The sequence below is a fragment of the Acanthochromis polyacanthus genome, chromosome 6, assembly GCF_021347895.1.
Source record: "Acanthochromis polyacanthus isolate Apoly-LR-REF ecotype Palm Island chromosome 6, KAUST_Apoly_ChrSc, whole genome shotgun sequence".
Taxonomy (NCBI): domain Eukaryota; kingdom Metazoa; phylum Chordata; class Actinopteri; family Pomacentridae; genus Acanthochromis; species Acanthochromis polyacanthus.
The window spans coordinates 29,095,954-29,109,754 of NC_067118.1; the positions used below are offsets into that span (position 1 = coordinate 29,095,954).

The window sequence follows — 13,801 nt, forward strand, 5'->3', positions numbered from 1 at the left end:
GCATTAGGCAGATCCAGGAGGGGTTGAGGAGGAGGTTGGGCTCATCCAGTGCTCTTGGTGGCCCATTTATCATATCCCCGCCCTCCAGTGTTTCAGCTCCCATGAGGGCGGCTCTTTAAATTGCCCCAAAACTCCTCCTGGCTGGCGCCTTTTTCCCTTTATCTGCATGAGACAAGACACACGTGCTATATTTAGGACGTCGTTGGAATAAACTCCTCATCCTGCTGGTAAGAAAAAAAAATCAAAACCTTATTTCTTCAGGAAGAGAGGAAAAAAAGATATTGCTTTCTAATTCATAAGTGTTTTTTAAAGGTGCATGAGCTGGGAATTTAAAGGGGCGGGCTGTGTGTTGTCGGACGAATAAAAGCTGTAGCCTAGAGATCGGTGCAGGGCTTTTTAACCGGGTACAACCAGCTAGGCTTAAAGGAAACATTTCGTCTTAAATTTAGAGCAGAGGTTAGAACCGAGCGACAAAGGTGAGTGCAAAAGAGCGAGAGAAACTTTGCATGCTCGACGTGCCGCAGCCGGTTTATTTAGTGCATTTTTCCCCAACACACAGCTCCGGCAGAGAAGGGAGGCTGCATGCGTTACATGTGAAGCCGTCTTTTGTTGCTTTGGCCCGGGCTTTCACCGCCGCCGCCGCAAACGAACTCGGTCACCTCCGCTCGCTTGCATTTTTTCCGTGCGTAATTTTACCAAAAAACAAAGACGCGAGCGCATGCAAGGCGGCGGTTTTATCCTGCAAAGAACCTCACCGGTCATTGTGTGTGTGTATATATGTATGTGTGTGTCGGCGGATATCTCTCGGTGGCCCCGGCGTGCAGACATGCTGTGAGATAGTTTCATGCGCAGGCCCGATTCACTGGCCACCACAACAAGCGCACACACGGGCCTCTAAACATGGTCGGTAACGGGGGAAGGGAGCGCCGGGTTCGGTTGAGTGTTGCAGGTTTGTGCGGCCTACCGAGCCGATTTCATTCGCCTGCCAATCCTCTCATTCGTGTGGCACCTTCAGCCGGTTTAATGGCGCGCAGTGTGAGACAGAAATAGAGCGCGGATTGATTGAGTTAAACGCGTTACCGGTGTGCGCTTCGGCAGGTCATTCTTTTTCCTTTTTTTTCTTTGGTTTGTTGTTGCGGTCACTGAGTTTAATAGCCGGACTGTTTTCTGTGCTGCGCTTCTCTTTACGCCTGTATCTGTGCGTAAACTCGACGCCTCGTCTTTGCAGCAAAGACCCACCGGTGTGATTTATCTCCCAGGTCTGAAAAGCTAAGCAAACATGAGCGACAAGGGGACAGTCTCACCGCAGGAGAAGGAGGCTACAGAGAAGAGAGGGCGTGGAAGACCCCGCAAGGCGCCCCAGGTGAAGTCCTCTGACGTAAGTAGCTTATTCTTTACATTTGCTGGCTGTCATTCTATCAGCTTTGCATGTCCTGAGACCATTCCTGACCTGAATGCAACATCAACACCACCTCCTGCCATGTCTTGTTACATGGCAGAGGAGCAGATAAACACATCTGCTGCAGCTGATGCTCAGATAGATTGCAGGTGAGGTGCTCCATGCAGATCCATGCCATAAGCCCCCATTGTGATCATTTGACTTTATCAGTGTAAGCGTAGAAGTCTATGACAAACTTCCTGCTCCGGTTTGTAAGCAACCTGTAACCCAACACCTTTAAACCGGTTTTAACCCCCCTCAGGACCCACCTCTGCTGCTCATGTAATGGATGACATAGCCGAGTGGAAGCGCAGAGTGGCTCATATATCTGTCACTCAGCCCCGTGTGTTTTACTATTAAATTGCTTGGTTGCTATGAGCTGCGGTTGTAAACACGTTAGAAATGCAACAGGAGACAAGTCAGCCATGACACGCCTCACAACCACAGATTAGGCATGAGTAAGATAACGCTTCTCGTGCTGAATTCACCTTGCCATTTTAAGATGATCTGCATTTAAATGTTGTTTTTTTTTTATGAATGACACATTTATGAAACTGTCTGAAACAACTGTGTGAGGCACCGTGCAGCTTTCACCACCTGTCAGCCTTTAAAGCACATGTCTGTTGTGCTGACCTTGAGATGGAGTCTTGCATGTATAAATACACCCATACCTATCAAGTGTAAATGCCAAAATACTGTCTCAGTGTTTCGTAGCATCCTAACGTGAGTGTGTTCACTTTGATTGTCAGGAACCAAGCGGGTCCCCGGTTCTAAAGAGAGCCAGAGGACGACCAAAGGGCAGCAAAAACAAGACAAGTGGCAAGAGCAAAGTAAGTTGGTGCAGTCGTGTTTCCACATGGTGACATATCCTGATTGCCGCAGCAGCAGCAGCTAGCTTGCATCCTGAACCGGAATGGCAGCAAAGCCCAGAAAGACAGACACGTCCTCGTGATGACGCTGCACGCAGCACTCGTCCTGGCATCTCTATCTCAAGCAAGCACTTCCTCTTTCGAAACTCCCCCCTCGTCCTCCCGATTCCTTTTGGTTGATGAGCATTTTAACGGTAGCTAACCTCATCCTCTTTAAAGGATGTCCTGCTGTTACTCGTGATATATTTGTTGGCTACAATTTAGCCGCTTCCCCTCCTCCTCCTGCTCCTCCTCTCCTGGTGTCAGAAATAGCCTGGCTAGGGTTTCCCATTGTAAAGACCTTGGTTTACTGCCTCACTTTTTTTTTTTTTTTTTTCTTTTTTTGAGTGATGCTCACCCTGTACTTCCTGTCCTCCAGCTTCCTGCAGCTTGTCATGCACAGTGCGGTGCAGGTGCAGAGGCCGCAAGACTGTTTCCAAGCTGACACTAAGCACCCCTCCGCCCCCACCCAGCACACAGCCCTAGTTCTTCTCTGCCTGTCGTCTCCATAGCAACAACTGATTTTCTCCCTCGCCCCAACCCTCCAGCTCCCCCGTGTGCTCTGTCTTCGCTGCTATGTATGGGAAAGAGAGAGAGGGAGCGAGTGAGAGACGAGGGGAGAAGAAGACAGCGCATACATGTATTGATATAGCTTTTAGCAGCGAGGGCCGAGCTGCAGAGGGTTTGTGTCTCCGCTCAGTTTCACCAGCTGTCTCTGAGCCTCAGACCAGGTGGCCAGCGAACTGGAGTGCCCTGTGTGCAGTTCCTGTCGGCCTTCCAGATAATGGCCAATGAACCCAATGCCCCCTTTTTCATCAGTCTCATTGCAAAGGTACCAGCACCATCTGCAGGCAGCTACAAGTAAAAGCTCTCAGGAAATATAGGTTGTTTATACCATAGGTTTTTCTTTTTTCCTTCCTTCCTCCGTCCTTGCTGATCCCACCCACAATCGCCACCCCCAGCTAAATTCTTTGCTGTAGCCGAGCGAGTCGGCAGGTCACTGACTTTGAAGATCACTGCAAAATGTCGGGGCCTGCTTGCAGCTCTACTGACCTTGTACTGTTTTCTTTCCCAGAAGGCGACAGCAGCTCCATCTGCAGGGGGAAAACGCAGGGGAAGACCTAAGAAGGAGGTAAGAGTCTCTCCCAGACAAGACAGTGTCACAGCAGCGCTCGCATTTTGTGCAACCATTCCTCTTCCAATTGAATTATGATTGGTATGACTGTCTGCAGGGTGAAATTGCATTTTCCTAATTCCCTCTTGAATGCCTCCTTCCTCTCAGACGAGTCATTTTTTTTTTTTTACTCATCAGCTATTTTGGTTCTCGTGTTCATTGAGAGCCGCTGCTTGGTCACTCGAAGCCGTTACTCGGTTGCGTTAAACGGCAGAATCTCTTCTCGAGGAGTGTTCTTTAACCAAGTGTTGACAGCAGGATTTTTCTTTCCCCCCTCGTCGTCCTCCTCTTTCTGTAGCTGCAAAATGAGTTGCCAGACTATATACACTCAGTCAAAAAAGCGTGTGTTTAATCTAGGAAGAAACTGCGGTCTTGTAGTAACATTCTGTCATGTGCATGAGTGGTTAGGGCGTACTCTGAAAGAAGTCTGGATTGCATTAGTCACAGAAAGGAATGACCCAAAGTTACCCTCCTAACTAGCCCCTCTCATTTTTATGAATGAACATGTTGGGCAGTAGTGAATGTGAGGAGGAAAAAGGGAGCAAAAAAAGCAGGATGCCTCATTGTGACTCACCGGCGTTATGAATCACTTTTCACTACAGATGGCTCACCCTTCCCCTGGGTGTTCTTCATGCCACTGTGGTTTATCAAAGAGGTTTACAATAACATCGATATTTTTTTCATGTTGGTACTTGGGGTTGTTAAAAGTAAAAACAGTTGTGTTGCGGCATGAATCACAGGCCGCTATTGTAGGTGAACAGTGATGGCGTTTCAGAGGCATTTTCCTAAGTGGGTGTAGTCGAAGCCTGACTAGATTTTTTTTTTTTCTTCTTTTTCCTGTCGCAGGAGAAGGAGGAGAAGGCGTCCCAGGAATCATCTGAGGAGGAGGAAGAAGAAGAGGACCAGTAATTCACAACGCATGCTACCTCACTCAACATACTGACTTACTGTTAACCAGAACTGGGCTGTATCTCCAACACCGGTGCCACCACATGACCACTGTTCACGACAAAGCCCCCCCTTTGCCAAAGGCGGGTTAACACAGTACATATATCATGCAACAGCACTGGATAGAACGATGGACTTTGCTCAAGCATAGATCTATGAATTACATGAAAGGTAACAGCCCTTTTCTCTACATGTCATGTTATCACGTCTTTTATACTGGACAAAAAGTTGTGCTCCGAGGAGCCTGGACGTTTGTTTTGTTTTTTTTTTCCCCCCTAAAGATGGTTTGTAGGACATTTTCCTCTGCTTAATGTTACTTATTTGTTGTACCCGCATCTGAGATGGTAGGGCATATAGATTTTTCTCCATGTTTTGTACTGGACAAAGGTGAATTTTACCTATACTTGCTGTTTTGTTTTTGTGTGCTCGTGTGAAGTGGTTAGCCTATCCTTTGCCTCGTATTATAGGTGGAGTTGAGCTTCAGCATTTAGGATGAGAATAGGTGACTGATGGTAGTGTTTGTTTTTTTTTTTTTTTTTTCCATGTCTAATCTGCATAACTGATTTCGCCCCCCTCTTATTAGAGCAGAACCATCTTTTTCCCCCGCTTTTACCCCTCTTTCCTGTAGGACAGTTTAGATTAAGAGATGCTTCTCAAATTTCCTTCAGTCCTCAGTGTGCGGTGGGGAGATGTAAAGTGTATCGTTAGTCATCAGGATAATCTGAGCAGACTTACTGTTTTGTTCCTTCGGGTTACATACCATTAAAAAAAAAAGAAGTGTGTGCTGCTTTTCATGTTATAATAAAACTCAATTCTTTTTGGTATAATGTGTGTTTTTAAGGATAGGGTTGGCAGAGTTCTAGGCTGAAAGTCATCAGTGTCGTTTCTTCAGGGAGCTTTTACAAATGCTGTTACATTGGCGTCTTTGTCTTCACATGGTCCTCAGTTTTCCAAGCGCTCACTCAATCACTCGTAAGGCAAACTGCAATTGGTAAAACAAGAAGTTTGATTGTAATGGAGGATAGTCGGTGGCACTGCTATCCAACAGGGCTGTATGTTTTGTTTTTTTTTCATTCCATCTAGCTCTCACTGCTTCACCTAGCTTGGTCCTTCTGTCATCACTTAGTACCGTAATAAACTTTTCTTAGTCTTTTGAAGATGTGTGTCGTATGCTGTCTGCTACAAGGAGGAAAAAAAAGAGTTTGTGTATTTCTAAGTGTCAGGGAACCCGCGGTCACAGTCCACTTAACTGGGTTTTTCCACACACCTAAGCTGCTACAACCTCAGTTACGAAACCCGGAAAACTGCAAACAGGCGAGACAAGGCCTGGAATTTCATACCTCACTCAACGGCTTACTTTACCATATAATTGCATTTAACTGGTTTTCTGTTGTTTTTAAATGTAACCTCTGGCATGAGTTGGAACGATGTCGTTATTACAGAGTTTGTAATTTTTTTTTTCCTTTTTAACCTGACTGTAATAAGGTATCTAAGATGTCAAGTGTGTGATTGTGTGCATACGCAACACGTCTTGGCTCGTTCATAACCAGAGCTTGCAGACAGGTTGTTTTTTTTTTTTTTTTTTTTTTGAAAATGTGTGAAGCAAGTCAGGGAGACCTGTCAGCTTGACGACTGTGTTCGCTGACTGTGGTAGATTAGCAGGTGTGTTTTTATCCTTTAAAAAAAATTTACTTCTGGTGCACTGAAATGTTGGTTCAGATTTTCATGGACAAATGTTTGTGTGTTTGTGATAGACTGGGCGCTCTTACCACTGTTCTGTTGGCCACCGTGTCTGGCGCTACCACACACAGCCACCCCTCGCCATACTCATACAACGGTCATTTCATGTCTTTTCCAACCTCCTCCAACTACTCTCAACAATGTCATTTTACATAGCAACATCATGCATCCGTTGATTTATATAATGTAAACTCAATAGGATGGGATCATTCTTTTTAATGTACACCGTATATAAATGTACAATGTCTATATTTCTATGGTGCCCTACAACAATTTGTATCAGAAATGGTCAATAAAGAGAATTTTCTTTGTCATTTTGTTGCCACTTCTATTGTTGCAGCTTTTTCTGCCATGGAAGTCATGTTGCCATCTTAGCTAAAGTGACGTGATAATAACAGGACAAAGAAAAAAGTTACGTTATTTTATTTACATCTTCAGTGTCTCAATCAACAGCATTTCTCTCAAAGCAACATAGTCCAACAGTCTGAAAAAGTAGAAACAGTGCTGTCAAAAGTACATCAGTAGTTGTTTGATTTGTCAAGTGAAACCCGAGCCTTCCATGCAAAGTTCACCAGTGCAAATCCGATCACGCATTTTGTACACTCTAAATTCTGAATGGCTCATTTCATTGGTTTTTCACATTAGATGAAAAGCGTCACTAGATGATGCAGAGAAAAACAGTGAGATGGAAATATGATCGGGGAGCACTGAGATGATTTCAGCTCCAGAAAAGATCATGATGATTCAGATAAAGGCTCATAATTCAAGCACCTCTAGATGTCGTACCTGATAACATCACAAGTTTGAGCATTAGCTGCTCTTTACAATACATTAACTACCGAACTGAGTAATGTCTCTCTTCAAGGACAGTTAAACAGTGCTATTGTTGTTAGTTTACATTCACACGCAAGGCAAATAAAGGCCAGGAATGGTTATAATTCTTTCAGAAAAAAAGGGTAAGGCTTCCTGAGTGCTTGATACAGTCAGACCTATGGAATTTATCTGAGCAGATTCTTCATCTGGAGGTAAATTTGCTGGTGCCATGCCTTGTAGACAGGACATATTTTGGGCACTAGTCACAACTCATTTTAGGGATGAGAGGAGCCTGGTGTTATTTGCTTCCATATCTGGCTTTTCATGCCACTGATAGGAGTCATAGGATTTGGCTAAACCACAAAAAGATGTGAATTGCAGGGCAGCTGCTTAAATTGAATAAGCAAATTAAAACCAAAGCGGGCTGTTCAACCTTTTGACTCAAAATGAAACGGAAACAAAGCTTGATTTTGGGAGTTAATTTCACTTTATCCATACGAGGCTTTGAGATTAAAACTCTTTTGAAAGTGGTATTGCAGTGTTTCAAGTCAACGAATGTGACTGTTGAAACACTGGAGGCATTTCATCAAATAAAGCACAGCAAGCAACCTCAACACAAAATCCAATCTAAGCAATGCTCACAAACCCTCTTACAGCAGCAGTGCTGATTTTAACTAGTGCACAACATTCATACTCTCACCACACTAAACACAGCTGCTATGTTACAGTCAGTACACATGCCTACTGCAACCCACAGGAACACAACTGCTTGCCACACGTCGCCCACAGCAACAATATGAATATAAACAACAGAGTAAACCTACACGAACCTGTATCGTCCAACTTCCTGAACTCTGAGTCATCTCGCTGAAGACCACAGTAAAAACATGTCTGAATAAATAATTTTAAATAAATAAGGTACTGCGTTTGTTAGGCACACAGGGGTGGCATCGGGACTTCACAAATGAACAGTCATTCTGTACATTACACAGGAAGTAGAAAATGTTGCTGATGTATTCAGAGATAATGGCAAACGGAGTAAAGAAAAACCAACTGCATGGCTTCAAAAATTATTGATCTGTGCGGCTGAAGGTTGTCTCCTCGCTGACAATATTTTCTATGCCAGCTTTACTACCATCAAGCATTGACGTCTTTGGTCAGAAGAGGGCGTCGCTGTTGATAACTTCTGGCCCAGCCTTGTACAATCTGCAGACATAAAATACAGTGTAAGAACAGGTTAGTATAGCACAGTTAGCTTAAAAAAAAGCATGAAGGCCACCTCCTGTCATTCATGAAACCTCTAATAACTCATCTTGGTTATTAAAGCCACATATTTTAGACTTTTTCCCCGAGAAAATAGTCCCATCATGCTTTAAAATGGCTTAGAGTTAGATCTAGAACGAGCAGATCTCGCTGCAGCTCGAGCACTCAAGCTCACCTACGACTCTGAAAAAAACATTGTAAAACAGAATGCCAAGGTGTAATATTGCTGGATCTTTAAGTGAAATATTGTTTCTAACAGGGAAGTGAAAAGCTGCTGTGGACTAACAATAAGATTATCTCTCTTACATCCAATGGTACCAAGCTGTGACATTTTCCACACAAGTACTTAGAATGTAAGATTTCTGCATTTGAAACTTCCACCACCACCCCTGTTATACAGAGGTGAATGAAGTTTTTATTTGTGTAGAGAAAATATGAAACTGTAAAAGCAAGATGTGTTTCCAAATCCAAAAATATTTGCACAGAAGAAATAAAACGTTTTCTGTGATTTTTGTGAATAATACTAGTAAGGACAAATGTACAAATGTATCCTGTTTCATATCAAATGAAAGTAAAACTTACTAAACAACTGTATACATGGTGAACATTGCCACCTAGTGTTTCTCAGGACTTAGTGCATGACTTTGTTTTAGAAAATTAGTGTCTGGGTTAAATTTATAGCACATTGCATGAGAATGGTAATAGAAAAAAACAACACTCCAAGTGTTAAACAAATGTTTACAAAGAAATGTGGAAACCAATAAGTCCACATTTATTACAGTTATGTCTCTTCTCATAAATTATGAATATAATAGGATACAGGAAAAGAGGAGGGATTGTTGTTTTTCTTCTGATTTTCAAAGCTTTTTAAAATGTACCATGTAAAAGGCATGTGTTTGTTGGAAAAGATACAATAAAATAATTTACAGGGTCTATCAGACAAATAATGTAATTTCTATAAGTGATGTTCAGACCACAATATTCTTTCCAGTCAGATATTTAAAAACCTGAGCATTTGTACCACCAGCCCTATTACAGGAGCCAGTTTTGGTAATGTAAATACTAATCTCATGAAATCTTTCTTTCTCGTATAGAAAAAAAGTCTGAAATATTTTACCTCCTAAAGGAAACCAAAACTAGTCCCCATATGCTATTTGGAGGGGAAGTGTATAAACCTCACCTCTTCAATTTATACTTGTTTTCTTTCTTTTATTACTGCTATTTTGCTGCTGGGACTCAAAAAAAGATATCCTGTTATATTCTATCTAACAGGCTAATCATATTTCTACTATGCTTCTTTCAGCTATGTTTCTGTGTGGAACAGGAACTACTGACAAGTTGAGGAACTTCTATGCTCTAAAGGTAAATGTCGCAATCAAAGATAACCACATAGTTTAAAAATACAGGGTGAGAAAACAAGTTGGCAGTAGATATACTGCCTTTGTGGTTGAAAATGTGGTCCTTTCTACATTTTTCTTTACCAACTATCCGCTTAGCAATAGAAATACACAATATCTAACTGATGAGTGTCTCATTTTCATCTGATTTAGCAGGTTACAAGTGTTTCAGAGACCACAGGTGCATCGTACCCTTGTGTCCTCCTCTCTCCACAAGATTTCTTGTTCAGCTTCATTGAGCTCCTCTGAGGGATCATATGTATAAACCGGCAACAGCTGATGACGAAGTCTGTCAATTCTGAAGGAACAAATAAAAGTGATTATCGGTTAAATGAAACACATTGGCACACAGAAGTTTATCATAGCAGCAAAGTGCCAAGACATCAACATACGGAGATTAGTCTTACCTCCTTTTCCTACGAATATACATAATCTGAAACAGAAAAAAGAAGTATTACATGTGCTGTGTACTGGTAGATTGCTCTGGTCTTGCTACGTATCATGTATTTCATTTTGACAAAAGTTAATGGTGTATTTTTCAATGAACTGCAGTCAGCAGGTAAACTTTGTCGTCTTATGCCATGCAGAGCAGCTAACCACTTACCACAGCTGCAGCTATTCCAATAATGGTTATGAGGAGAAATGGCACCAGCACATAGGTGACTGCCACATCCCCATCTGTGCCGGAAGGGGACTCAGTAGTATTGTTCATCGTAAATGTTCAGGACAGGGAGACCGAGGAGGGGCTGCTTGTGCAGGCTGTTTACAAGCAGCAGACCCCCTCCGTGGGGCAGACACGGTGCAGCCGATCACTCCTCAAACTGCCCTCTTGTTGTGCCTGCCTCATCCTCTGCGCTCATGTGACTTCCACATGGTATCACTGCCCTCCATAATCAGCGAGAAATCCCAGGAAACACGGAAAGATAAGGATTTACACACAGTCACAAACCTAACAAGGAAGTTGTAAAATCAGCCTGGAGCAGATTACTTACAAGGGGAAAGATATCTAACTAAGTTTCTGCGATAAACTGTCACAACTGGGTTGAACACATTCAAAGAGGCCAATTTACCACAACATAAACAGTTCAGGTCTTAATAGCGAGCCACTTTTTGTAGCTGTGGTCAGTTGGTTTGCTAGAATAATGAAGACATGCAGTCTTTGCTAACTGCACTATCCATATACACTAAGATATAACCTATCTACAACGGTATACTGACTAACTTTCCTCAGTAAGCCATCCTACAGACCACCAACAGCTGATGAACTGTTAGCAGCGCTGCTAGCTACATAAACATAGCCTCCGTCAGCTGCACCGGTACCGCATAAGTTATTTCACGCACAAATAACCTTCAGACACATTTCTGCGATTATTTCTACATTAAGCCTGTTTTTTTGTTTCTGATAAAAAACGAGTGAATACTGACTCACTGTGCAGTGCGTAAAGCCTGTCCGTTCAGTAACCTGATGTTATAGTTCCGCCAGTGGCAACAACAGCGTTCAGTGCCCGAGCTCTTCAGAATAAAAGCGGCAGGCTTTCACAAAACTGCACAAAAATCTTCCTTACATTTTTTTAAAAATATTTTTTTATTTTTACTTCTGATGGTATAAATAGTAAAAAAAAAAAAAAAAAAAAAAAGAGTTTTTAATGTCATGAAAATGGCACTCTTTTAACCTTGTGGTTACCATGGTAACTGATGCTACACAGCTCACGTGCTCTGGAGTAGGTTATGTTGAGAATTTGGGGATTTCAAGGTACCATATGGTGAAAATCCATTTTATTTAGTTTTATTTTTGTTATAAACTTTGAGATGAAATGTCAAAGCTATTAAAATATGAAGACATTTGCTTCTGTCATTTCTCAAGACCCCCATAACTACAGTGCTTCAGAAAATTATTCACACCCTTGGAAGATTTCCTCTTTTATTACTTTTCAACACTGAATCATGGTCAATATAAATTGACTGTTTTTCACAAGAATTTGCAAAAAATATTCTTTCATGTCAAAATGAAAACAGATTTCCACAAAGTAAACTCAAATAATTATAAATAAATAGTGCAAAATAGGGGATTCAAGGAATAAGGATATTTATTTTCATAGCATTTCTACAACGGAACAACAGAGTATAACAAACAAACAACAAACAGCTTCATTTAAAATTAAAAACAAGTATTTTTAAAAAGTGTAACAGTGCATTGGGGTGCAATGTGTGCTTTAAAGTGTCTGCGTAAAAAAAATTGCTTAGCTTGAGATGGTGATTGCATAAATAGCTAGAAAAGCACTTGGAGAGTGCAACACTCCACCAAGGCTGCTCGTTCCTTGTATCATTTCCATCGAATAAGTAGTGGTTGATTTATTGCAGGATCTCAATCATATGATTGTCAGCAGGCAGCTGACGTAGTGTTCACTTGTTGTCATAGTTACAGTGACGCCGTGCCGTTATTAATGATACAGAAATCGGGGATCCAGACTATAAGCTTCATCACTGCCAAAATCTAATCACTTGGTCCTTGTGTCATTTCTGGATTTCCCTGAAAATTACATGTAAATATATCTATCCATTTTTGAGAAATTTTGCTAACAGACAGACAAACCAACATTGACAGTCACATAACTCCATCATATTCTTTGGTGGAGTTATTGCCCGCTTCAAGTCACTGTTTAATAGACGGTCAAAATTACAGCATTGATCCTGTGTATTGAGGTCTCAATCAGCCATGTTCAGACTGCACATACGATTGTGACTGAACAGCCCTTTTCAAGTCCAGCCTCAAATTCTTAACTGGATTAAGGTCTGGGCTGTGACTCAGCAACTCCAGTACATTACTTTGTTCTGTGTCGCTTTTGCTGCTCATTGTCTTGCTGGGAAACAAATCTTCTCTCAAGCTGCAGTTCTCTTGCAGACTGCATCAGGTTTTCCTATAGAATTGTCCTCCACTTTTCTGCATTCATTTTATCCTTTAGCTTTATAAGCCCACCAGGATCTGCTTCAACAAAAAATCTCCACATCATGATGCTGCCACCACCATGCTGATGGCAAGTTTGTGATGATGTACTCTGTTTGGTGTTTACCAAAGACAGTGTCTAGTCTGATGGCCAAAAGTCTTATCAGACCAGAGAACTTCCTTCCCACATGCCCTCTGGTGAACTCCAGTCAAGATTTAGCATGAGATTAAACCTCAGCTGTAGAAGCTTGTTACTCTCTGAGCGGTGCCATTGACGTCTTGCTGACCTCCCTTTAATTATTAGGGTCCGAGCACCGACGGTGCATCATCAAAGGGCGTGTCTGTAGCAACACGGTGAAATTCGATGTTTCGCCATGAAAATTGAATTATTTATATCTCAGCTGCACGTGGTCCAATCTGGACCAAACTTCATATGATGGACATCAGTCCAGGTCAGAACACATCCACACTCATGAATTTAGAAATACTCATAGCGCTACCTACTGGCAACAGGGAGTTCTTGTCATTACATTTGCACGTCCCATTGCCCGATACTTTGTCATATCATTCTAGAAATTTGACAGCTCAGACTTCCGCTTTATGCACCCCCTGCCAATGGTCAAACTGTCATGACAATACCTGAAGGCACCACACAGGTGTCCTTTTTTTTTAATGCACCCTGAGCATCCACAGTTGATGGAGACGTGTCCGCCTCCTGAGTAAAACAGAAAAAGGTAAGAAATATAGCAAGAAACCGAGAAATTTCGGTGAACAGATGCTTTAAATGCTAAAGTTAGCAACTGTTGGTTGTTTAGCGAGTTTAGCGAGTTTTACGTTTAAATACGTTAATAATTTAACGTGCTGCCAAATCAACATTATTGTTTTTCAAAATACACCGGAACAGCAACCTTTCACTGTTAGCTAACATCGTGCTCGGCATCTTGCTAGCTTGTTTTGTCATGTTTGAGATGTGAAATGTGTGTGTGGCAGGCGGAATTGAATGAATACGAGCTATTTAAGTAAGGTGTAGGCTATTATGTATTGTGGCTCAACCTCTGGATTCATAATGTGTGAAAATTTGCATAATTAAGAACGTTACTTTAGCATACAGTCATTAAAAACGTTTGACTTGTTGGCTAAATACTCGTTGATTCAATGCCTGCAGATTAACATGAC

The 13,801-nt window shown here is 42.0% G+C and overlaps 2 protein-coding genes across 3 annotated transcripts; one reads left to right on the top strand and one right to left on the bottom strand.

Moving 5' to 3' along the window:
* The first annotated feature begins 104 nt into the window (after window positions 1-104).
* Window positions 105-6,522, top strand: hmga1a (high mobility group AT-hook 1a). Of its 2 annotated transcripts, none has more exons than XM_022202517.2 (5): window positions 105-227; window positions 1,260-1,378; window positions 2,188-2,268; window positions 3,422-3,478; window positions 4,367-6,522. In XM_022202517.2, the coding sequence occupies exons 2-5, from the start codon at window positions 1,280-1,282 to the stop codon at window positions 4,427-4,429; spliced, it is 300 nt and encodes a 99-aa protein (XP_022058209.1). In that variant the 5' UTR covers window positions 105-227; window positions 1,260-1,279; the 3' UTR covers window positions 4,430-6,522. The 2 variants fall into 2 exon arrangements, with proteins under 2 accessions (XP_022058209.1, XP_022058208.1); XM_022202516.2 differs by lacking the exon at window positions 105-227 and adding an exon at window positions 340-476.
* A 93-nt stretch (window positions 6,523-6,615) lies between these two features.
* smim29 (small integral membrane protein 29) lies at window positions 6,616-11,100 on the bottom strand. Its single transcript, XM_022202513.2, has 4 exons — window positions 10,286-11,100; window positions 10,089-10,114; window positions 9,874-9,979; window positions 6,616-8,227 (listed from the first exon to the last, which is right to left on the bottom strand). The coding sequence occupies exons 1-4, from the start codon at window positions 10,391-10,393 to the stop codon at window positions 8,159-8,161; spliced, it is 309 nt and encodes a 102-aa protein (XP_022058205.2). The 5' UTR covers window positions 10,394-11,100; the 3' UTR covers window positions 6,616-8,158.
* Window positions 11,101-13,801: the final 2,701 nt, after the last annotated feature.

Bases quoted from the DNA above. Each gene is read 5' to 3' on its own strand.
- hmga1a (XM_022202517.2), top strand. From the start codon at position 1,280: ATGAGCGACAAGGGGACAGTCTCACCGCAGGAGAAGGAGGCTACAGAG. The intron at 2,269-3,421 runs GTAAGTTGGTGC...TTTCTTTCCCAG, and splicing joins AGACAAGTGGCAAGAGCAAA to AAGGCGACAGCAGCTCCATC. The intron at 3,479-4,366 runs GTAAGAGTCTCT...TTCCTGTCGCAG, and splicing joins GGGGAAGACCTAAGAAGGAG to GAGAAGGAGGAGAAGGCGTC.
- smim29 (XM_022202513.2), bottom strand. From the start codon at position 10,393: ATGAACAATACTACTGAGTCCCCTTCCGGCACAGATGGGGATGTGGCA. The intron at 10,115-10,285 runs GTAAGTGGTTAG...TTTCTGTTTCAG, and splicing joins TTGGAATAGCTGCAGCTGTG to ATTATGTATATTCGTAGGAA. The intron at 8,228-9,873 runs GTACGATGCACC...TTATGTCTGCAG, and splicing joins GGAGAGAGGAGGACACAAGG to ATTGTACAAGGCTGGGCCAG.